General features: G+C 31.2%; 1 protein-coding gene across 1 annotated transcript in view; it reads right to left on the reverse strand.

The window, feature by feature from the left end:
• Window positions 1-2,395: 2,395 nt before the first annotated feature.
• LOC119610419 (odorant receptor 22c) overlaps window positions 2,396-26,860 on the reverse strand; it is a 29,864-nt gene continuing 5,399 nt past the window's right edge. Inside the window, exons 4-7 of the mRNA XM_037965603.1 lie at window positions 24,224-24,405; window positions 10,789-10,890; window positions 7,754-7,906; window positions 2,396-2,474 (exon numbers count right to left, since the gene is read on the reverse strand). Of these exons, the coding sequence (XP_037821531.1) occupies window positions 2,424-2,474; window positions 7,754-7,906; window positions 10,789-10,890; window positions 24,224-24,405 (488 nt within the window). The 3' untranslated portion in view covers window positions 2,396-2,423. The remainder of the gene's footprint in view (window positions 2,475-7,753; window positions 7,907-10,788; window positions 10,891-24,223; window positions 24,406-26,860) is intronic.

Raw genomic sequence — 26,860 nt, forward strand, 5'->3', positions numbered from 1 at the left:
TGAGAGCTATGACCAATTATGGACCGATCCGAAAAAAATTATTTGAGTAGTATATGCATACATAAAACACTATTTATAACGAATATTATTTCAATATCTTTATTCCTTAATTAGTTACGTGCATTTAAGTGATTTCTGGAAGTGGACCTTATATGGAAGCTATGACCAATTATAAACCGATACAGTTCTAGTTGGTAGTATGATTTCTGTTTATATCATTATATATCTGCAAAAATTTTTGGTGATACCAATATTTTTGACGAAGTTATTAACAATAAATCCATTTCCGAGAATACATACTTTTGTATGGGGGCTATGGGAAATTTTGGGTCGATTGATTTGATTTTAAACATAGTTAATCTCTAGGCCAAAAAAGTAACGTGTGACAAAATTTTTTCGAGATAGTCTGAAATTTTCACTCATAACTATTTACGTTGTGAACCGATTTTTCTGATTTTCAACACTAAACTGCTTAGGACAATAGTGAATGTTTTCGATGAATTTGGTTTACTTCCTTTGCTTAGTTTTAAAGTGAGCGTGTTTTAGGCAGACAGACGGACAGACAGACAGACGGACATAGCCAAATCGACTCAGAATTTGATAAGGACCAGGAATATGTATACTTTGTTGGGTTTCAGATGAATATTTCTTGGTGTAGCATACAGAATGACAGTGGAGGGTATAAAAACTGATTCGCACATAGAAAAAACTATTATACACAATTCTGTTCATAAAATTAAACTGTTGTACACAAACATTTATAGAAAAAGCTATTAAAAATAAATTTCTCTATAGAAAAAAACTATCATTCACATATTTTCTATAGAAAAATCTATTTTACACACATTTTTTTTTAATAAAAAGTAGTTTTACACTTTTTATAGAAAAAAAAAACTGTTATATCAAATATTTCTTTAGAGAATACTGTTATACAAAATTAATTTGTTTAAAAAAAACTGTGTTATATAGGTAATACTCTATATTTTGTCGGACCGAAAAGGTTCTATATATTATTAGCTATTAAAATCTGGACAGACTATTACAGAGAACCTTCACTGTCATCAACTGATTTGCTAGTTGCTTTGAATGCGACCAAATATTGCAAAACTTCTTAAAAACCGTTAAGAAAGATGTGGTTGAAAAGTTTTTCTTCGCCACCTTTATAGTCCAGACTTTTTCCCATCCAACTATTATTTGTTTTCGCCAATACAGAAGGCTCCCTTTAGGATACGTTTCCCTTCAGAACAGGGAAGTCGATATTAGATTGAATCGTTGAGAAGATATTTTGCCAGAAATAAGGAAGAAGGGTCATAACTAACAATGTCAAAAACTTGGATAAATAAGTTGTTATATTGAATGTTAACAAAATATACATTTTTTTTTCAAATTTTACCATGAATGTATTAAGGCGCTGATTCTTAGGCTTATTAGGCGTGTTAAGATACTCTTTAGTATGAAAGTATAACAATTACGCATCTATATATTTTAGTCGTTTATTTGACGAGTATTCGTGTTGTGTAAGAGTTGTAAAATCTCAGGCGTATGATATATATTCTAATAATTAAATATTAAGTATACGTACAGGTGTCTTTCGTTAATAAGGAAACCAAGTGCATACAATTGAAACAATTATGTTTAACTTAATGAATCCCATTTGTTTAAAAGTCGGTGCTTATTTTAAATTAAACAACATGTTTCTTATGAAAATAATTAATATAGCGTTTTAATCAAGATTAACTTTGTTTTAAGCTATTTGCATATAAGTCACTCTACAGAAATATAAAGTATTTATTTTTTTAATTCTAATGTCATTTATTAACATTTTTTTTATTACACAAAACATTTACATAATTAAAACTACATACAAAAAAAACATAAAATGCTCCCGCAATAGACGAATAAAAAATAACCATTAATTTTGAAATCTCAAAAGTAATAAATTTTCTATTCTAACTCCTACAATGAACCAACAACAAATTCAAAGCACGAATTTTGGTTGTATAAATTTTCTGTTTGGATTTTAGTATTGTTGTTTTTTTTCATGTCAATGTTTTTCTACAGGAAAACATATACATACAACCTAAAATAGAACATATCAATCAAAATAAATAAACAAACCAAATCCAACAATATGTCAACTAGGATTTAATAATGTGCTGAGCTGAACTGTATCAAACTGAGTTGTGATTGTACTTTGGTCGTTTTGTGTGATGTTGTAGCTTTTTTTTGGATTTTTTTTTTAATAAATGAAAAACAGAGGATAGAACAATAACCACCATAAATAAATTCTATCATATACTTTGTCATTAGTCCAATGTTTATTTATTATTTTTTCCATTTCAATTTCACTTTATTTATATACTTTTTTCATAATTTTTAATTCCTTGTCAAATTTCTGTGGTTGAGGCTTGAGGTCTTCTTTTCTAAAGGAATGTCTTTAATAATGCAATATAAGAACCAGTAGTACTTAAAATCTGTTGGAGAAAAAAATTAAATAAATATTAAATTAGTATTTAAACCAAAATGGCAAACGTATTAAAATGAAAAATAAATTATATTATAAAAAAATATTTTTGCTTTTGTATGCTTATGTAAGTCTAACTGTAATCTAAATAAAAGTTATGTTTATCTCTATGTATATTAGAGTTAGCCCTTTTGTAATATTTCCAAAACTGTATCAAAGGAAAAAAAAACCCACTTTTGAGGATATCATAATGTTTTCATAAGTCTTCCAAAGGAAAGATATGCAATTTTAGTAAAGTTCTTTAAGAAAACCTTCAATTGAAAATCATAAATAAAATTTGTAGCCAGTTGAAAACGCACAAAATAACAACTGTGGGATTTGTTTATATTACTCTATTAGGCGAAGCAAACTGGGTATAGTTATTACTTTATTAAATGAGAGAGGTAGAGAAAGTGACAAAATAATACAATACAAGCAGAAAAGTATCCTTTACGTTAATGTGTATTTTTTGGGTCCGGTAAGTAAAATATAATTTACCTTTGGCAAATGATAAAAAGTGTCAAAATATGAATGTGTACAAAAAAAAAAAAACTTGAAATAAAGTAATTAACTAACATAGCAAAAAACAAGTAAGAGTTCTATATTCGGCAGTGCCGAATCTTATATACCATGATGTGTCAACAGTCAATATTATAGAAATTTCAAAAAGTACCTTTTGAAGAACGAAAAAGTACCAAAAAGTTCCCTTTTATGGGTTCTCACTTAATCCAGACTCTACATATTTAATTTCATGTTTCTAGGTTCAATATTATAGAAAATTCAAAAAGTACCTTATGTAGAACGAAAAAGTACCAAAAAGTCCTCTTTTATAGGTTCTTACCTAGTCAATGCCCTACATACTAGGAACAAGACTTATACAAACCAAAATTTTTCTACCAAATTATATATGGATTGGTCCAAAATTGACCCTACCCCCCATATAATGTCCCCTTCAGAAAATTACTTTAACGGTCGTTAGTGGCGTAAAAATAGGATTATGGCAAAGAAATAACACATAATCAAGTTTCTTACGAGCCAAAACCTCTCTACCAAATTTAATGTGCATCGGTTCATAATTAACCCTACCCCCCATATAAGATCCCTTCAGAAAATTACTTTAACGCTTATTACTGACTAAACAATAGAGTATAGCAATGAAATTCAACACAAATAAGTTCCTAGCTACCCAAAATCTATCTACCAAATTTTATGTGGATCGGTCCTTTATTTACCCTACCCCTCATATAAGGTACCCTTCAGAAATGATTTTAATGCCAGTAATGTCTTAAAGTACTAGTATAGCGAAAAAATTCGAAATAGGTAAGTTTCTTACGATCCAACACCTTTTTACTGCCTTTTATGAGAATTGGTCCATAATTGACCCTACCCCCCCTATATAAGGTCCCCTTCAGAATATGACTTTAACGCTCATTACTGGCTTAAAAGTGCGTGTAAAGCTTTGAAATTCGACACGAATAAGTTTTGGTCCAGCCAAAATTTCTATATAAAATCTTATGAGGATCCAATATATGGTCCCCTTTAGAAAATGACTTTAACGCTCGTTACTAACTTATAAATTCGAGTACATTCAAGAGGACAAAGAGGATCGCATACCCTACCCCCCATATAAAGTTCCCTGCAGATAAATACTTTAACGCTCATTACTGACTTAAAAGTATAAGCACAGCGATAAAATTTTACATTAACAAGACTGGTATGAACTGAAATCGTTCTACCAAATTTTACAAGAATCACGCCATGATTGACTCTACCCCCCATATAGGGTCCCCTTCAAAAAATGATTTTTTTAAATGCGAACAGATCTATGAAATTCCATATAAACTGAAACCGTCCAAACGACGTCGATTAGGATTGGTCGAAAACTTTTTCCACCTCCCATTTAAGGTCCGCTTCAGGAAATTTATTTATTTGTCATTAGTTACTTAAAATACCACTTAAGTAAGTTCTTTACGAACCAAAATTTATGTACAAATTTTTATGAGAATAGGTCCAAATAACCCCCATATAAAAATACGAGAACAGTGATAACAAGTTTTATAGGAACTGAAATCTTTCTACCGAATTTGATGAGGAACGGTCGATGACTGACCCAACCTCCCGTATAACAGGTTTCTTCAGAAAATGACTTTTAAGCTCATGACAGAATTAATGAATATTTTTAATTCCGAAAAGCACGGTCCATACCTAAGCCCTCATTAAAGGCCCTCTTCCAAATATTACCCTGATGTTCATATTAATATTTAATATTAAAGTTTATTTATAAGGAAGCATTACTTTTCGGCAATGATTTGATGATGGGTATATAAGATTCGGCACAGCCGAATATAGTACTTTTACTTGTTTATTCCTCTTTTTTCACCTTCTCCTGTAATTTCGTAGTCGCCACCATCAACCGTAAAAGTCTTATTCTCACTGTGTTGCACAGTAATTTGAATGGTTTGATAATTAAGTTGTAAGTGCCATAAATATGACTATTAAAATGTGCTTAATCTTCATCAAAAAATAAGTGGTTTACTGTCAAAATAATAAGAACAAAAAACTGTTTCTGTTTAATATAATTTTTTTTTTTATAATTATGGCTCGTTTTTTTTTGGCAAACAACGGCAAGTAGCTCTTAAAAAGCTGTAATTTATTTTGTAGATTTATATGAAAAGTTAGTAAATATTTTTATATAATAAATTATTATGTACTTTATTTCGCTACCTCCTCACTCTTTATCATTACAATATAATAAACCTTTCATTGTGATAAGTATTACTGACTTTAAATAGATATTGAAAATAACCTGTTTAGCCTTTTAATACTCTATCAGTCCGTATGTAACACCAAGATATATCCATCAGAGACCCAATGTAAATACCTTTCTCGAATTCAACTCAAAACAAGTAAGAAATTATAGTCAGGCGTGGCCGACCATATGATACCCTACACCAATTACGAATATTAAATGTGATTAATTGCAAGAATGAAGCATTTCTGTTAATCTTATATAGATTCCAAATAATGTCTGTTCATGTTCGGTTGTATGCTGACTAGGAAAAATAGAAGATCGATTTCAATCATTTTCAACAGCCATCGTCAGTGGATCCAGAGAATAGTAGTGACACATTTTAACAAATTATATTCCAAATTGCGATCTGTTGCGTGCACACAAGGTTTACTCGGCCACAAATACGGACATAGCTTAATAAGGACAAATATTTTTGAGTGTTACAAACATCACCACATTGTGCCGACTTTAGGATTATTAGACGTACATAGTTAAAAGATAAACGACCGAAATCGGAAGGTCCGGATGTATGGGGGCTAAGGCAGAAATTGAGCCGATCCTTATAAAATGTATTATTGGGAATTATCTATATACATATATAAAAATGAATGTGTGTTTGTTTGTATGTTTGTGTGTTTATATGTTTGAACGTTATAGACTACTAAACGGCTAAACCGATTTTCTTCAAATATTCACAGCACATTCGTATGTCTGGCAATAGGCTACTTTTTATTTCCGATCATGGCGAAAAATGACAGTGTTATTTATAATTACATATCAAACTTAGTTGTGCCAATTTTTGGGAAGATAGTAGTATATTTATCGTAGTTATGAGCTAAGAGGCCCTAATCGGTAGGTCCGGTTATATGGGGGCTAGGGCAAAAATTGGTCCGATCCTTATAAAATTTAATGTCGACATTTTATATAAAATGCTTATATAAAATCTATTTGCGGTAAATTTCATATTGATACTACACAGAAAAAACTGAAAAACGATTTCAATTACCAAAACCTCGTTTTCAATTATTTTATTTTTTGAAGTTCAACCTATAACAAAAATTGTATATTCAATTACTACTTATAATTGATTTCGTACACAAAATTTTTATATTTTTCTATTTTTGTTGTTGTTAAATACGTATTTGATTATACATTTTTATGAATCAAATATAAAATGAATTGAACCCTTTTAAAACTTTTGATTAATCGTTTAATTGAAAATTTTTTAAAATTAATTTTTTCTGTGTAGTGTTTATAAGTGAATTGTGGATATAATTCATTTCCTGAAGGGGATTTTGTATGGGGGATAGGGTCAAATAATGCCCGATCATTATAAAAATCGACAGTGTTATTTATAATTATATCCAACTTAGTTGTGCCGATTTTTGGAGAGATAGTAGTATATTTGACAAAGTTATGAGCTAAAAGGCCCAAATCGGAAGGTCCGCTTATATGGGGGCTAGAGTAATACTTGGTCCGATACCTATAAAATTTATTGTTGGGAATTATGTTTATATAAAACTCATTTGTGCCAAATTTCATCGTGATACTACTGTTTATAAGTGAATTGTGGACATTCCAGTCATTTTCTGAGGGGGACTTTGTATGGGGGCTAGGGTCAAATAATGCCCGATCTAAGACATATATAAAACTAAACTTTTCCAATTTTTGTAGAGATAGCAGATCATTTAACATAATTATGAGATCAAAAGCCCTATTCGGGGTTCCGGTTGTATGGGGGCTAGGTGAAATAATGGACCGATTTCAACCATTTTCAATAGCCTTCGTCCTTGGACCAAGAGAAGTGCATGTTCCAAATTTCATCAAAAATTGCGCACAAGGTTTACATGGACACACAGACAGACAGACAGACGGACGGACATAGCTTAATCGACTCAGGAAGTGATTCTGAGTCGATTGGTATACTTTAAGGTGGGTGTAGGACCAATATTTTTGGGTGTTACAAACATCAGCACAAACGCATAATACCCTCCCCACTATAGTGGTGTAGGGTATAAATATTACGCCGTCATAGAGGGTTACTCTAAGTTAGTTATCTTTGTAAAATATATTGAATTCATAAGTACTCTTAGTTTTAAATCTTTACAAAATTTGAATACTCTCTCTTGTATTCATAACTAGAAAATAACTCTTTTTTTCATTCTAAAGATCTATGTTTAGTTGGCTTCCATTTCTTTACAAAACTATAAAGGAAAAGACAACAACTTAGAATAAAATTTTGTAAAACAAAAGAAAAAGCCATTCAAACCACTGAGCTTTATAATCTTCAACTAGTACAGTAGTACATTTTCAACAACATCAACATGTAAAGGGTGGTGATAATGATGATAATGACGTTGATTCTGATATGGCTGACGATTATAATATGTAACAAATAGAGTGAGAGAGAGAAGACAACAAGCAACATTATCTTATTTCTTATTTACTTTTCTACTTACCGAACTGAAGGCCGTCAGTGATGGTGTAAAAAATGGTACTGCAATTGTTGTTGGTCTCTGCGAACGGCGCAACATCATTAAAATCATTTTTCTAGTTTTAACATCACACTTATACCACTCGATGTCATACAATGTCTCAGCAACTGCAGCACTCTGAATGTGTAGGGATTATGTGAAACGAGAAGCAAAAAAAATAAAAGATAAAATAGAGGAAACTTGACAAAAAAATTATATTTTCTAAAAAAAAATAACATTGAAAAACATGTTTGTATGTTTAGATAGAAATAAGTAAAAAATCTTACAGTTTGTGAGCATAAAAAATGAATTTCCTGCCATATAGCAATAGTAACATGTATGTTTGTTTGTGTTTTCTTTAGGGATCAAAATGTTGATTTCATAGAACTTTTCTTTCTTAAATTGGGTACTACTCCACGTAAGTATATCGATGTTTTAGAGGATCAATTTTGTTTCCTATAAAAACTGATGCATTTTTTTGGGCTTAGACAAACAATTTTGGCTTAGTCTTAAAGGTTTCAGAACTGTTGGAAATTATGTTTATATAAAACATATTTGTGCTAAATTCCATCGTGATACTAGGACCAAATCAAAAAGTCCGGAGGTCTAGGGCTGAAATTGTGCCGATCCTTTCAAAATTTATTGTTGTGAATTATGTCTATATAAAACTTATTTGTGTCAAATTTCATCGTGATACTAGTGTTTATAAGTGAATCGTGGACATTCAAGTCATTTTCCGAAGGGGACTTTGTATGGAAGCTAGGGTCAAACGATGCCCGATGATTATGAAAATCGATAGTGTTATTTATAATTATATCAAACTTAGTTGTGCCCAGTTTCGGAAATATAGTGGTTGTGAGCTAAAAGGCCCAAAACGGAAGGTCCAGCTATATGGGGGCCACGTTCCAAATTTCAGCAAATTATCTTAAAAATTGCGACCTGTAGAGTGCCCACAAAGTTTGCATGGATACATAGACAGACAGACGGACATAGCTTAATCGACTCAGGAAGTCATTCTCAGGCGATTGGTATACTTTACTATGACCAATATTTTTGGGTGTTACAAACATTAGCACAAACGCACTATAGTGGTGTAGAGTGTAAAAATGTCCTGGTTCTGATTCTATATATGAGAATGAAAGTAAGAAAAATGTGGACAATTTTTTAATAATAGGATGCTACAGAATGGTACGAAGAAAAACAAAATCTTTAATTTCGTCCACCAACGCTGTAACCCATAAAAACCACATACACCTTGAAATATACCAAATATATCAGAACAACTTTCTGAGTCCATTTAATATAATTTCCAATACCGAAGTTGTAACACCTTAAATCTATGATCCACACCAAGCACATCAGAAATGAATGAATGTTTGCGAAGTTCTTAAATACACAATTATTTCAACACTTTTTGAAAATTTGTTTGCGTCAGTCTAATTAAGTTCTTATGTACAACTCACTCAGGTAATGTTCACACCATAAGGAAAATGTATCAGATTTTTTTATTATTTCTATCATTAAATTTTTATACCCTCCACCACCATCAGTGGTGATAGAGGGTATATATAACTTTGTCATTCCGTGTGTAACACCAAGAAATATTCATCTGAGACCCAACAAAGTATATATATTCTGGGTCCTTATCAAATTCTGAGTCGATTTAGCTATGTCCGTCTGTCCGTCTGTCCGTCTGTCTGTCTGTCTGTCTGCCTAAAACACGCTCACGTTAAAACGAAGCAAAGAAAGTAAACCAAATTCATCGAAAATATTCATTGTTATCCTAAACAGTTTGGTATTGAAAATGAGCAAAATCGGTTCACACCGGGAAGAGTTATGAATCAAAATTTAAAACAACCTCGAAAAAAATAATCATTTTTTACACATTCTGATGTAATTTTCTCAAAAACTATGCAAGATAATTCCATGGAAATCACCATACATTCGTTTCTGCACAAGATCTTGATCCCTGCTGAAAATGGCCAGAATCGGTCCACAATTTCATATATCTCCCATACAAAAGTACATATTCCCGGAAAATGGGTTTTTTGTTAATAACTTCCGCCACAATGTCGATATCTTCACAAAATTTTACAAATTAAAATCTTATGTCAATAGAATCACTTAAACGCAAATCACTTAAACGCGCATAACTCATTACTAAATTAAGATATCCAAATAAAATTTGGCAGAAATATTGCTCATATACAGAGAAATATTACTGTGAAATTGTTTTCCTATCGATCCATAATTGATCATAGCTCCCATACAAGGTCCCTTTCAGAAAAACACTTAAAGGCACATAACTCATTACCAAATAATGATATGTATGTATTTTTAAAATCCTTAAATCTTTCACACACATGCATACATGCAAATACGAGATATCGCTAAAGCATATCTTAGGGCGCTATAAAAATTTAAATGAAAGTGGCGTTTCTAATGTTCAATAAATCTTGGAATTATAGTAGATTTAAGCTGTTTAAATCTTAGGATTTTTCTATTTAAGACATGAGAAAACTTATTTCTACAAATATTTTATTAATTAGAAAAAAAGTTGCTGGTGGAGGGTATTTAAGATTCGGCTCAGCCGAATATAGCACTCTAACTTGTTTTTGTTGCTCTTTATAAGTGTGTATGAGTGAATGAATGTTATGTGCTCTTCATCTTGAGCTGATGCTTCTTTCCTTGTTGTATTTTTCATCATTTTTAGCTACAGGGATATAGTTGTCAAGAAGGTTTTTAGGTTTTTAAAAAATTCAAGGTCGAGTAAAGGAAACAAAACTATTGTTTCTTAAAAAAAAACGCGAAAAATATACATGAGAATGTCGGCATACAAAACATGCAGTCCTATATATATCGAACAATAAAGGAAAAGTCTAGATTTTTTTCAGAATGATAGGTACAATTTTTGTCAAAAATGAGTCACATCCCTAATGTACAATGTTTATGTTTATGAATTTAGAAAAAAATGTACACACATAAAATAAATAAATTAATATGTATATAATTATACTTACACTTTCACTAATATAACTGCCTCCAATGCAATATAAAAATAGTTGCGTCAATGCCGCAATACTATAAAAAATATAAATTAACAGACCCAACGAAGCAGAATTCTATAACGGAGTAAACAAACACATCAGTACGAAAACAAGTTGTAATACAAATTACAAAATTATGGGTAGAAATACATAAAATGAAAAAGGAAAGAAAAATTAAAACTTTGTTATTCATCTTGCTGACTTGTTTTCTTGTTTAGATAATAATGTTATAATTTTCATCTTATTGTTTTTGTTTTGTTAGTGTTATTATTACTCTGTTTGTTATTGCTTTTAGTTATATTTTATTTTTTATTGTTTTATTTGTAAGACCACCATGATAGTAATATACAAACATGTACATACGTATTAAGAACATAAATTAATATACAACCATAAAACACCATTTCTAGACAAAGAAATAACAATATATAAACTAATGAACAAATTTAACAAAATTTTGTACAAGATGTTGTTTGTGCTTTAATTGTTTTTGTTTTTACATTTGGTCAAAAATGTTGTTCTTTTATTTATATTCTACCGGTTTCGATTGATCTAAATTTATAAAATATATTAATTGTTACCAAAAAAAAGATAAGTCAAAGTGGTAACACTTAAGTATACTTGTTGTAAATAATCAACATTACTCATACTACCATGTGGCCAATACAAATTTTCCTTGATTTAGAAATAATTCGGTATCTCATGAGCTATTGGAGATCTCGTTACAAAATTCCTTACAGGCAGAGCTAAGACATTTTCGATTTGATTTGAAGTTGTTTAACTTCATATGTGGATTTTAATCTTGTTTGATTTTAGTAAATTTTTATTAACTTGGGTCTATGTGTTTTGTTTTTATACCCACCATCAAAAAAGATGGGGGGTATATTGTTTTTGTCATTCCATTTGTAATGCATTGAAATATTCGTCTAAGACCCATAAAAGTATATATATTCCGGGTCCTTATTAGATTCTAAGACGATCTAGCCATGTCCGTCCGTCTGTCTGTAGAGTCCCAATGGAAGTAGCTAGCGAATTGAAATTTTGCACAGATACTTCTAGTTGATGTAGTTTGTTTTGTATTGAAAATGGACAATATCGGTCCACGATTTCGCCTAGCCCCCATATAATTCCCCTACAGAAAATGGCTTTATCGCTCATAACTGGCTAAGAGGACCATCAATAGCGACACAAACATGTTTTGTAGAAACATAAATCTCTTAGAAAAATTTTATAAGGATCAGTCCATAATTGATTATACCCTCCATATAAGGTCCCCTTCAGAAAATGACTTTAATGATCATATCTGACCTTAAAAAGCATATATAGCAATAAAATTCGACATAAACAAGTTTTATAGGAACTAAAATCATTCTCTTAAATTTTATGACGATGAGTCCATAATTGACCCTACCCCCATGTAAGGTCCCCTTCAGAAAATAACTTTAACGCTTATTACTGACTTAAAAATGCGAGTACAGCGGTAAAATTCTACATAAACAAGTTTTGTGCCAGCCAAAAGCTCTTTATCAAATTTTATAAGGATTGGTCCTTAATTGACCCTATCCCCTCAGAAAATTACTTTAACGCTCTTTTCTAGCTTAAAACTGAGAGTACAGCGATGAAATTCCCCACATATAAGGTCCCCATCAGAAAAATAATTTAACGCTCATTACTGTCCTAAAAAAATGAGTAAAGCGATGAAATTCGATATAAACATGACCTGTATGAACCAAGATGGTTCTACAAAATTTTACGAGGATCGGTCTATAATAGACCATCCCCCAAATAAGGCCCCTTCAAAAATGACTTTAAAACTAAGAACTGGCTTAAAAATACTAGTAGATCAATGAAATTCGACATAAACTAGTTTTGTATGAGCTAACATCTCTCTACAAAATGTTGTGGGGGTCGGCCCATAATTGGCCCTACCCCCCATTTAAGGTCCCCATCAGAAATATACTTTAACGCTCATTACTGGCTTAAAAATGCGAGTACAGCGATGAAATTCGACACTGATAAGTTTTATAAGAACCGAAATCTCTCTACCAATTTTTATGAGGATCAGTCCATAATTACCCCACCGAAAATGTTTACAACGCTCATTACTGGTTGGAAATAATACATAAATATGATTTGTATAAATAAAAATCGTTCTACGAGATTTAAGGATGATCGGTTCATAATTTATCTTACCCCCCATATAAGGTTCGCTTAAGAAAATTACTTTAACTGGCTGAAAATATGAATACCGCAATGCAATTCGACATAAACTAATTTTAAGCTAAAATCTCTCTACCATATTTTATGAGGATCGGTCCATAATTAACCCTAACCCTGTATAAGGTCTCTTTAAGAAAATGACTTTAATGTTCATTACTGGCTTAAAAATATAAGTAGAACTATAAAATTTGAAGTAAATAAGGAACTGAAATCTTCCTACCGTCAAATCCGAAATCTTCACTGTCAATAGTTGAACCCCCATTAGAGAACTATTTCAAATATTATCCTGATGTTCACATTAGTATCGATATATAATATTCAAAATATCAAAGTTTATTTATATGGCAGTGATTTGATGGTGGGTATATAAGATTCGGTATAGCCGAATATAACACTTTTACTTGTTTTTGTTGAGGTAGTCCGAAATTTTTACTCATAACTTTTTACTTCGTCAACCGATTTTACTGATTTTCAATACCAAACTGCCTAGGATAATAATAAATATTCTTGGTGAATTTGGTTGATTTCCTTTGCTTAGATTTAACGTGAACGTGTTTTACACAGATAGACAGACAGACAAACAGATAAACAGATAAACGGACATAGCTAAATCGACTAGGAATTCCACAAGAACCCAGAATATACATACTTTGTTGGGTCTAAGATGAATATTTCTTGGTGTTACACACGGAATGATAAACATATATATACCCTATATCACCATTGATGGTGGTCAGAGAGGGATTTTATCGCCATTACTTTAAATAGCAACAATAAATTATTTAAACAGACCAGTATGAGTCGATCCAGTGGATATCTCCGATATCACCGGATTATCGCCAGATATAAAAGAAATGGTGTAAAGTATTTACAACTTCAACTGTGCAACTGTAAAAATTATATGAATTTTATTACGTATGCGTGTGTATTCAAGTACATATGTATATATGTTATATTTCAGTATGACAGTATGAGACCAACAGGTATGGGAGATCTGACAAGATAGAAAACTATTTAGTTAGTTATATTAAGATTATATGCTAAATTTAGGGCAATATTCTAATATTTTCTTTATATATAACAGATACTTTTGTAGAAACTTCTATATCAAAATAGAAAATTACGTATCTAAGACTGAAAAAGTACCTTTTTATATGATTTTTAAACTGAAAGAAAAAATCTATTATCCATCCCTGATATCCATGTTGCAGCTATTTGTGTTTCCTTTATAAAAATTAGGTTAAACAAGTTAGAGTGCTATATTCGGCTGAGCCGAATCTTAAATACCCTCCACCAGCAACTTTTGTATTACTACATTTCTAATTAATAAAATATTTGTAGAAATAAGTTTTCTCATGTCTTAAATAGAAAAATCCCAAGATTTAAACAGCTTAAATCTACTACAATTCCAAGATTTATTGAACATTAGAAACGCCAATTTCATTTAAATTTTTATAGCGCCCTAAGATATGCTTTAGCGATATCTCGTATTTGCATGTGTGCATGTGTGTGGAAGATTTAAGGATTTTAAAAATACATACATACATATATATAATTTTGTTCTACACAAATTGATAATGCAAATAGTTAAATACGGCTAAAGCGCTTTTAGGGGCAGGACCTAGTATGAGAGATATGACCAAATATAGACCGATCGTGAAAAATTTTTGAAATACCATTAAGTGCTTTTTGCATTACAAAATAGTATTTATGAACAAAAATAGTATTTATTTATATCATTATTTGGTAATGAGTTATGTGCCTTTAAGTATTTTTCTGAAAGGGACCTTGTATGGGAGCTTTGATCAATTATGGATCGATAGGAAAACAATTTCACAGTAATATTTCTCTGTATATGAGCAATATTTTTGCCAAACTTTATATGAATATCTTAATTTAGTAATGAGTTATGTGCGTTTGAGTGATTTTCGGGAGGGGACCTTGTATGGGAGCTATGACCAGTTATGGACCGATCGGAAAAAAAAATTATCTGTAATATTTCTGTGCATATGAGTAATATTTGTACCATATGGATATCTTAATTACGTAATGAGTTATGCGCGTTTAAGTGATTTTCGGGAGGGGACCTTGTATGGGAGCTATGACCAATTATGGACCGATCGAAAAAAACTTTCACAGTAATATTTCTATGCATATGGGCAATACTTACACCAAATTTTATTTGGATATCTTACTTTTAGTAATGAGTTATGCGCGTTTAAGTGATTTTAGGGAGGGAACCTTGTATGGGAGCTATGACCAATTATGGACCGATCGGAAAAAAATTTCACAGTAATATTTCTATGCATATGGGCAATACTTGTACCAAATTTTATATGGATATCTGAATTTAATAATGAGTTATGCGCGTTTAAGTGATTTTCGGGAGGGGACCTTGTATGGGAGCTATGATCAATTTTGGACCGATCGGAAAAAAAATTTCACAGTAATATTTCTATGCATATGGGCAATACTTATACCAAATTGTATTTGGATATCTTAATTTAGTAACGAGTTATGCGCGTTTAAGTGATTTTCGGGAGGGGACCTTGTATGGGAGCTATGACCAATTATGGACCGATCGGAAAAAAATTTCACAGTAATATTTCTATGCATATGGGCAATACTTGTACCAAATTTTATATGGATATCTGAATTTAATAATGAGTTATGCGCGTTTAAGTGATTTTCGGGAGGGGACCTTGTATGGGAGCTATGATCAATTTTGGACCGATCGGAAAAAAATTTCACAACAAAATTTCTGTGCATATGAGTAATATTTGTACCAAATTTTATATGGATATCTTAATTTAGTTATGAGTTAAGCGCGTTTAAGAGATTTTCGGGAGGGGACCTTGTATGGGAGCTATGACCAATTATGGACCGATCGGAAAAAAAATTTCACAGTAATATTTCTATGCATATGGGCAATACTTATACCAAATTTTATTTGGATATCTTAATTTAGTAATGAGTTATGCGCGTTTAAGTGATTTTCGGGAGGGGACCTTGTATAGGAGCTATGATCAATTATGGACCGATCGGAAAAAAATTTCACAACAATATTTCTGTGCATATGAGTAATATTTGTAACAAATTTTATATGGATATCTTAATTAAGTTATGAGTTAAGCGCGTTTAAGTGATTTTCGGGAGGGGACCTTGTATGGGAGCTATGACCAATTATGGACCGATCGGAAAAAAAATTTCACAGTAATATTTCTATGCATATGGGCAATACTTATACCAAATTTTATATGGATATCTTAATTTAGTACTGAGTTATGCGCGTTTAAGTGATTTTCGGGAGGAGACCTTGTATGGGAGCTATGACCAATTATGGACCGATCGGAAAAAAATTTCACAATAATATTTCTATGCATATGGGCAATACTTGTACCAAATTTTATTTGGATATCTTAATTTAGTAATGAGTTATGCGCGTTTAAGTGATTTTCGGGAGGGGACCTTGTATGGGAGCTATGTCCAATTATGGACCGATCCATAAAATTTTTCTTCTGAAAGACTTCTGTTGACATAAGATTTTAATTTGTAAAATTTTGTGAAGATATCGACATTGTGGCGGAAGTTATTAACAAAAAACCCATTTTCCGGGAATATGTACTTTTGTATGGGAGGTATATGAAATTGTGGACCGATTCTGGCAATTTTCAGCAGGGATCAAGATCTTGTGCAGAAACGAATATATGGTGATTTCCATGGCATTATCTTGCATAGTTTTCGAGAAAACTACATCAGAATGTGTAAAAAATGCTTATTTTTTTCGGAAGTTGTTTTAAATTTTGATTCATAATTTTTCCCGGTGTGAACCGATTTTGCCCATTTGCAATACCAAACAACTTAGGAAAATTAAGAACATTTTGGGTGAATTTGGTTAAGCTCTATTGCTTCGTTTTATCGTGAGCGTGTTTTACACAGACAGACGGACAGACGGACATAGCTAAATCGACTCAGAATTTGATAAGGACCCAGAATATATATACTTTGTTGGGTCTCAGATGAATATTTCTTGGTGTTACACACGGAATGACAAAGTTATATATACCCTCTATCACCACTGATGGTGGTGGAGGGTATAAAAAATAAGTAGAAAAAAACCAAAAGGACAAACCAACAAGTGTACACAGAAAGTGAAATTAAACATAATAAAAGTAATCAAATACTACTACGAGAGTACGTTTTTTATTCGCGCTTTTTCAGTTGGGAGTATGAAGGTGATACTAAAGGTAAAAATTATAATGTAAAAATTAAGCGTAACAAAAAATGCAAGAATTGTTTGCGTTAACAACAAATGGACGGAAATAAAAATTATTGTGTGCCATTAAATTTGAACCAAAAAGAAAGGAAACAGAAAGAAGACAAGCTGAATTAAAAGTAAATTATTATTTTTAATCTCTTTATTGTTATCATTTAATTTAAATTGAGTTTTAGAAAATAAATAAATACCATTTTACTTTATATCAAGAAAGCTAATGATGTGTAAAATCAGAGTATATGGCATTTTTCTCTTATAAATTATTGTTTATTTATGTGAGGCCATGCATATTTTACGTACTCTGTAACTTTTACTTCCCATTTGAAGTAAATAAGTAATCAAGAACATTTGGTCGTTTTTGGTTGATATTTGAAGTGTAATGGTTTGTGGGTTGTTTGTAATTTTCCAGGAATTTGTTCTAGTTGTTTAGGTCATATTTTTATTTAAGATATTTTTTTGCTGTTCTTAGTAAAACCCACCTGCTGTTTTGAAAATTTTTTGTAGAACAGTTTGAAAGTTGAATTTAATTGAAATCAGAAGTAGATTATGAATATTTACAAAACACTTTATCATTATACTGAAATTTGTTTGTGGTTTAGATTGAATTCTTAAAAAAGGGTAAAAAAGGTAGGGTTAAACGGATATGTACATATTGTTTATGAAATTTCATAAATATGCTTTAGTTTAATAAACATCCGTTGGGGAATATTGTAATTGGGCATCATTAATGTTAATTGTAACTAACTAACTAACTAACTAACTACTAACTAACTACTAACTAACTACTAACTAACTAACTAACTAACTAACTAACTAACTAACTAACTAACTAACTAACTAACTAACTAACTAACTAACTAACTAACTAACTAACTAACTAACTAACTAACTACTAACTAACTAACTAACTAACTAACTAACTAACTAACTAACTAACTAACTAACTAACTAACTAACTAACTAACTAACTAACTAACTAACTAACTAACTAACTAACTAACTAACTAACTAACTAACTAACTAACTAACTAACTAACTAACTACTAACTAACTAACTAACTAACTAACTAACTAACTAACTAACTAACTAACTAACTAACTAACTACTAACTAACTAACTAACTAACTAACTAACTAACTAACTAACTAACTACACTAACTAACTAACTAACTAACTAACTAACTAACTAACACTAACTAACTAACTAACTAACTAACTAACTAACTAACTAACTAACTACTAACTACTAACTAACTAACTAACTAACTAACTAACTACTAACTAACTACTAACTAACTAACTAACTAACTAACTAACTAACTACTAACTACTACTAACTAACTAACTAACTAACTAACTAACTAACTAACTAACTAACTAACTAACTAACTAACTAACTAACTAACTAACTAACTAACTAACTAACTAACTACTAACTAACTAACTAACTACTAACTAACTAACTAACTAACTACCTAACTAACTAACTACTAACTAACTAACTAACTAACTACTAACTAACTAACTAACTAACTAACTAACTACTAACTAACTAACTAACTACTAACTAACTAACTAACTAACTAACTAACTAACTAACTAACTAACTAACTAACTAACTAACTAACTAACTAACTACTAACTAACTACCTAACTAACTAACTACTACTAACTAACTACTACTAACTACTACTACAACTAACTAACTAACTACTAACTAACTAACTAACTAACTACTAACTAACTAACTAACTAACTACTAACTAACGAACTAACACTAACTAACTACTAACTAACTAACTAACTAACTACTAACTACTACTAACTAACTACTAACTAACTAACTAACTACTAACTAACTAACTACTAACTACTACTAACTACTAACTAACTAACTAACTAACACTACTACTAACAACTACCTACTAACTAACTACTAACTAACTAACTAACTAACTACTAACTAACTAACGACTAACTAACTAACTAACTAACTACTACTAACTAACTAACTAACTAACTAACTACTAACTACTAACTAACTAACTAACTAACTAACTACTACTAACTAACTAACTAACTACTAACTAACTAACTAACTAACTAACTAACTAACTAACTAACTACTAACTAACTAACTACTAACTAACTACTAACTAACTAACTAACTCTACTAACTAACTAACTAACTACTAACTACTAACTAACTAACTAACTACTAACTAACTAACCTAACTAACTAACTAACTAACTAACTAACTAACTACCTAACTAAACTACTAACTACACTAACTAACTAACTAACTAACTACTAACTAACTAACTAACTAACTACTAACTAACTAACTAACTACTAACTAACTAACTAACTAACTAACCTAACTAACTAACTAACTAACTACTAACTAACTAACTAACTAACTAACTAACAACTAACTAACTAACTACTAACTACTACTAACTAACTACTTAACTAACTACTAACTAACTAACTAACTAACTAACTATCTAGCTAACTAACTAAATGATCCCCATTTCTATAGAAAGTATTTGCCGTATAAAACTGCTTTCTAAAGAATACAAATCTGTTTTCTGTAAGAAGTTCTCCTGCTGAGATTGTTTGTAAAGAATATATCTTTTAAAGATTATTTACCATAGAAAATTTTCATTGAATGATTATTTTTTATAAAAACTGTTATCGAAAAGAATTATCTTCAGAAGAAGCTTTTGTATAGAAAAATGTTTTCGAAATATCCTTTAAAAAATGTGCCTTATTACTTTTTTTTTTTTTTCTATTACTGTGTAATTAAATTGAACTTCTTTCAATATTAGATGAATATATTAGTTCAAAAAAGTTATTCGAAGCTTAAGGGACACTAAATATTCTCAAAACTTTTACACATTTATTATTACATTTATTTGGTTGTTCAATTTCAATAAAAATTACCATAAATAAAGTTTCCTTCTTGTAATAACACTAAGTATGACTATTTATTTAGACAACTTTTAGCATATTTTTCAATAATCTTTTAAAGGACTAAATTGTTTTGAAATAAGTACTTTAATGAAATTAAATTCCTTTAGCGCCATTAACATTTGTCTAGTTCTCTCAATGTCAGTTTGACAATAAAATATTGATTGTAAAAGATACTTCTTGTCATGGTGAATGAACATTTATAACTCGTATAAATTTTTTGTTTTTTCTGATTATTTTTTTTTTTACACGTGCTATAAAAGAAATTGTACTGTTGCAGGAAAAAGTATCACTCACCTTCATTCCAATCAAGGCCGAACAAGTTATATACTAAGTATGTCTATCTCTTTGAATGACTGTTTGCTACTTTTCTTTTCATTTTTCGATTTCGTTGAAATGCTAAAGGGAGATTATGTCAACAGAACTGACAATTATTATTGTGCTTTTTTTTGTTTCTTCTATATTTATTGTACTTTAAATCTTTAACTTTCCTCACGAAAAAATTGTATGAAAAATAAATGTTTAGTAGCTAAACTTATTTAATGAATATAAAAAAAAACAGGAAAATTGACTTAATTTTTTGTTGTCGTTCATTATTAAGCCATTTCGTAGACTTTTTTTTTTTTTTTGAATTTTTCCTTTTTTATGCTGATAATAAATCCGATACGAAAAAAATATAGTAATTAAGGAGGAAAAAAAGATTATAAATAAACGAGTAGAAATTTTAAACGTATTAGGTTGTAACGATTCGTATTTAGCCTATAATGAAGTGATTTTTAAAATTTTAGCAAAAGCTTTTAAAGTTTTATTAAAATCGATCGTGACAAAGCTTTACAAAGCTTTCGTTGTAGATAATACAAAATCTTATAGAGAAAAGCATTATTTTGATCTTTATTTAAATAAATTCGAAACTATTTTCGTGATAAAACTGCCTTTTATATTTAAATACTTATCCAAAATAGTTCTCTATTCAAGTTTACGATAATTGTTGCATTTTCTTATTTTCTACTCTATATAGGGCAAATGTTTTCCCTAAAATTTACTACAAATAGCTAATTTCTATAAAACAGCAAAACTTTTAATGTTTAATAACACTCAAAGTACAATATACGCTAAACATAAAATGGGATTAATATAAAACTAACGTAATTTAAATTGTTTTTACTTTATTTTAACAGCGCACGAACGTTGCTGTGGAAACCGTCCAACTAAAGATGAATAAAAAAATTGTGTAAAAAAAACTTGTGTAAAAAATTAAAATCAACTTTCAAAACGAAAGCAAAGGAAAAATTTAGAATAAAAAGTGAATCTAATAAAAGTTTAAACAAAAGAGCAGTAATATAAGTACATATTGATACTTATTTAAAAATAAAATAAATACAAAATGCAACTTATAAACAAGTAAGAAGTTATAGTCGGGCGAGGCCGACCATATAATATCCTACACCTTTGACAAAAATATAATGTGATTTAGTTGCCATAATAAAGCATTTAAGTTGAATTGTAACTTACCTTAGATATACATACTTAAGCCGTTTATTGTTGAATAAAATTGTGGACATTTAAGTGAAATTTTGATGGGGGCTTTTCATAGGGGCTAGGTCATGGGGGCCATCAAGTTTTGTATACAACTTGGTTTTTGCAGCTTTTTGTCGAGATATGAGTATATTTAACATAATTATAAACTTAAAAGCCCTATTCGGCGGGTTCAGTTGTGTGGGGGCTAGGTGAAATAATGGACCGATGTAAACCATTTTCAACAGGCTTCATCTACGATACCATAAAAGATCATGTGCCTAATTTCATTGAATTATCCCTAAGATTGCGACCTGTAGTTTGATTACAAGGATTACAAGCCCTATTGGGGGGTTCAGTTGTATGGGGGCTAGGTGAAATAATGAACCGATCTTAACCATTTTCAATAGGCTTCGTCCCTGGGACAATAGAAGATCATGTACCAAATTTCATTGAATTATCTTCAAAATTGCGACCTGTAGTTTGATTACAAGGTTTACATGGACGGACGGACAGACGGACGGACATAGCTAAATCGACTCAGAAAATGATTCTGAGCCGATTGGTATACTTTAAGGTGGGTATAGGACCAATATTATTATGCGTTACAAACATCAGCACAAACCCAATTCGGCTGTGCCGAATCTCATATACCCACCATCAAACCGTATGCCGTAAAAGGGTGATATTTGGAATATGGCTTAAGTCAATTATGGACCGAGCTTTTTTGAACTAACAAAATATTAATTTTTAAAAAACAAATATTTTTTTTTTCAATCCTTAATCCGTGAGCGTCAATTATGAACCGATACTCATAAAATTTTGTACATAGATTATGTATAGAACTTATTTATGCAAAATTTCAGCGCTATACTCGTATTTTAAATAAGGAACACTCGTATTTTATTAACCAAAACCCTTTCTTGAAGGAAACCTTTTGTGAATTACAGACACATTCCGCATGAAATTCGGAGCGAGTTTCATAACCGTATTTCATAACTCATATTTTTAAGCCAGTAATGATCGTCTAAGTAATTTTCTGAAGGGGACCTTATATGGGCGGTAAGGTAAATTATGGACCGATCCTCCCTAAATTTGGTGAAGAGATTTTGGCACGCATTAAACTTATGTGCGTCAATTTTCGTCACATTCATATTTTTAAGCCAGTAATGAGCATTGTAGTTATTTGCAGAGGGGGACCTTATATGGTGGAAGGGTCATTTATGGGCCGATCCAAAAAAATTGGTACGGGGGTTTTGGCTCGTAAGAAACTTACGTGTGTAGCATTTCATCGCTTTACTCGTATTTTTAAGACAGTAATGAGTGTTTAAGCTATTTCCTGAAGTGGACCCAATAGGGGGAGTAGGGTCAATTATGGACCTATCCACATAAAAGTTATTAAGAAGGTTTTGGCTCGCGAGGAACATAATTGTTGCTATATTCGTATTTTTTAGCCAGTAATGAGCGTTAAAGTCATTTTCAGAAGGGGACCTTATATGGGGGGTAGGGTCATTTATGGGCCGATCCTAAACAAATTGTTTAAAAGGTTTTGGTTCATAAGAAACCTTCTTATACTGAATTTCATCGCTATACTCGAATTTTTAGGCCAGTAATGAGTGTTAAAGTCATTTTCTAAAGGGGACCTTATATGGGGGGTAGGGTCAATTATGGGCCGATCCTAAAAAAAAATGGTAGAGAGATTTTGGTTCGTAAGAAACATACTTATACCGAATTTCGTCGCTATACTTGCATTTTGGAACCAGTAATAAGTGTTAAAGTAATTTTCAGAAGGGGACCTAATATGGGGGTAGGGTCATTTATGGGCCGATCCTCAAAAAATTTGGTAGACAGATTTTGGCTCATATGAAACTTATTTATGTCGATTTTTTTCGCTATACTTGTACTTCTAAAGCAGTTATGCCCGTTAAAGCTGTTTTTTGGAGGTCCACTTATATGGGGGCTATCCGAAAAAGTGGGCCGATATAGCCCATTTTCAATACCAAACAAACCTTAACAATGGAGAATATTTGTGCAAATTTCAACTGTGTAGCTCCTCTCGTGTGGTCCCTATCGTGATTTCAACAGACAGACGGACTGACGGACGGAAGGACGGACGGAAGGACGGAAGGACGGACGGAAGGACGGACGGACGGACGGACGGACGGACAGACGGACGGACGGACGGACAGACGGACGGACATGGCTAGATCGTCTTAGAATTTAATAACGACCCAGAATATATATATATATATATACTTTTATTTGTCTATGACCAATATTTCGATGTGTTACAAACGGAATGACAAAATCAATATACCCCCATCTTTTTTGATGGTGGGTATAATAAAAATCTTGTGGATTAAACTACTTTTGTCTCACTTATACATTTACTTATGTACGTATACTATCTTGCCTTACTTACCAACATTAAATCCAAAATACTCGAACATAAAACTAATGCTGCCGACAGAAAATGCATCAAAATGATAAGAGTAAAGTTTGCTGCAAAATCCGAACATAAATCGATGATCGCGTTATGACGTTTAACTACTGCAGTCAATTGCAAACGAAAACGTCGATTTTGTGCCAAACTTGAAGTTTCACCTTAAGAGTTAAAAAAACAGAAAACGAAAATGGAGTAAAAATTTGAGTTTATTGTTTACAAATTATCACAATCGGGATACTATTTTCTAAAATACAATAGGGTAGTCTAGCATAAACTAGTCCAATAGACAAATCAATAACCAGCCTTTATTATAATCCGTAGTACATGGACTAGGCCATAAACTTTTTAGGCTAATCCATAACCTAGTCCTCAGAATAGTAATAAAACTTGTCCAGAATGATTCATATGCTGGTTCATATACTTGTGGATGGTCTAGTTCTTACTCTATGCCATTGTATAGTATAAAGACTAGTCCATAAGCTAGTCCTTACAGAAAACGTTATACTAGTTTCTAGACTAGTACTTAAAACAGGCCTTAGACTATTCTTTAACCTACTTCTTATACTAGTACTTAATTTAGTTCTTAGAATACACCTTAGACTTTTAGATAGACTGATCCATAGACTTGTCCATATTTTAGACTATAGACTAGTCCATAGTCTACGAACAGGCTAGTTCATATAATAGTAGAAAGACAAAATAATAGGCTGTTTCATAGACTAGGGGATGGAATAATCCATACTCTCGAACATGGACTAGTCTATAGGCTGGTCTTTAGACTATTCGACACTCTGATCCATAGATAAAACCATAGGCTTAATCATAGTTTAGTGAATGAACTAATCCATACTCTCGAACATATTCTATAGGCTAGTCCTTAGACCATTCCCATGAATGAACCATGATCCATAGGCTGCTTCATAGACTAGTCCATACTATACAAAAAGAGTAGTTCATACAATAGTAGATAGACAAAACCATAGACTGTTGGATGGACTAATCCATACTCCCGAAAATAGACTAGTCTATAGGCTAGTCCTTAGACTAGACCTTAGACTAGTCTTTAGCCAAGTTCTTAGACTAGTTCTTATATTAGTTCTTACACGAGAAGAGTCTTTGGACTAGAACTAGAAAAGTTCTCAGACTAATTCTTATATTAGTTTTTTATACGAGAATAGTCTTTGGACTAGAACTTTAAGTAGTCTTTAGACTAATCCACAGACCACTTCATAGACTAGTCTTCATAGACTAGAATAATAGATAATCCATACCCTCTATCATAGATCCATTGACTATTCCGTAGACTAATCCGCAGACTACACATACAGACTCATTCTTAGAGTAGTCCATAATCTATTTCATAGACAAGCTCTTAAAATAGTTTTAGACATTATTATAGTCCTAAGACTAATACATTGATAAATCTTTATTTTGTCTAACGTTAATATGGATGACTTTTCTGTTTGATTTATATGGGAGGTGCCACACCCCCATTTTTCCAAACTTTCATATAGATCTCAGTGTTATCCATGCAAAATTTAAATAATCTACTTCTAATAGTTTCCCAGATAGACGAATTTTTGCATATGTTAGTCTAAGAGTTTTCTAAGATATTAATATTTTTCGATTTAATTCTCATGAGAGATACCACGCTCCCGATTGCTAGTCCGCCAAATTCTATCACCAATAGTTGCTCAGATATACATACATTTTTTCCTTATATGGGAGGTGCCACGCCTACTTAAACTAGTCTGCCCATTTTGTCTCCAAATACTCATATGCATGTCAAATTTGTCCAGAACAAATTTGAGAACTCAATTTGAGGAAAATCGGCCCAGCCTTTTAGCACTCTATAAAGTCCAAACAAACAAACATTCTTTATATATAAAGCCGACGATATCTGAAAAAATTCAAAAACCGGAAAATTGGAACTAGCTCCAATATTTGCTCAGATATAGATTTTTTCCTTATATGGGATGTGCCACGCCTACTTAAACTAGTCTGCCCATTTTGTCCCCAAATACTCATATGCATGTCAAATTTGTCCAGAACAAATTTGAGAACTCAATTTGAGGAAAATCGGCCCAGCCCTTTAGCACTCTATAAAGTCCAAACAAACATTCTTTATATATAAAGCCGACGATATCAGGAAAAATTCAAAAACCGGAAAATTGGAACTTTCCCCTTGCAAATACATTTATTTATGTTCGGAATTCATCTTTACTTGTGGAAAATAATTTTAATAAATTATTATCGCACACACTAGGAATCAAGTAGGTTAAGCATATTATTATCATATTGTTATTATCAAGTTGTTGGTCATTACGAATTTTCTTCAATTCTATTTATACACTTAATAATTTATTGCTGAATCCTATATTAATTAAAGGTCAAGTTCAAGTTACTTAATTAAATATGATATTCTTCTATTGATTATTTTTTTTTTTTTCTTATTTCTGTTGAAACTATAAACGTCAAACTTAGATAACATCACAACTTTCTTAGTGAATATTTATGTATAGTAGTTACACGTGTTAATCTACTCATACTTTTAATTAAAAATATGACGAAAGTATAATGCCCCACTGAGAGTCATTATTATAGTCATTACCA

The sequence above is a fragment of the Lucilia sericata genome, unplaced genomic scaffold (assembly GCF_015586225.1).
Source record: "Lucilia sericata isolate MDLA Ls3-8-SP2 unplaced genomic scaffold, ASM1558622v1 Contig001185F_arrow, whole genome shotgun sequence".
NCBI lineage: Eukaryota > Metazoa > Arthropoda > Insecta > Diptera > Calliphoridae > Lucilia > Lucilia sericata.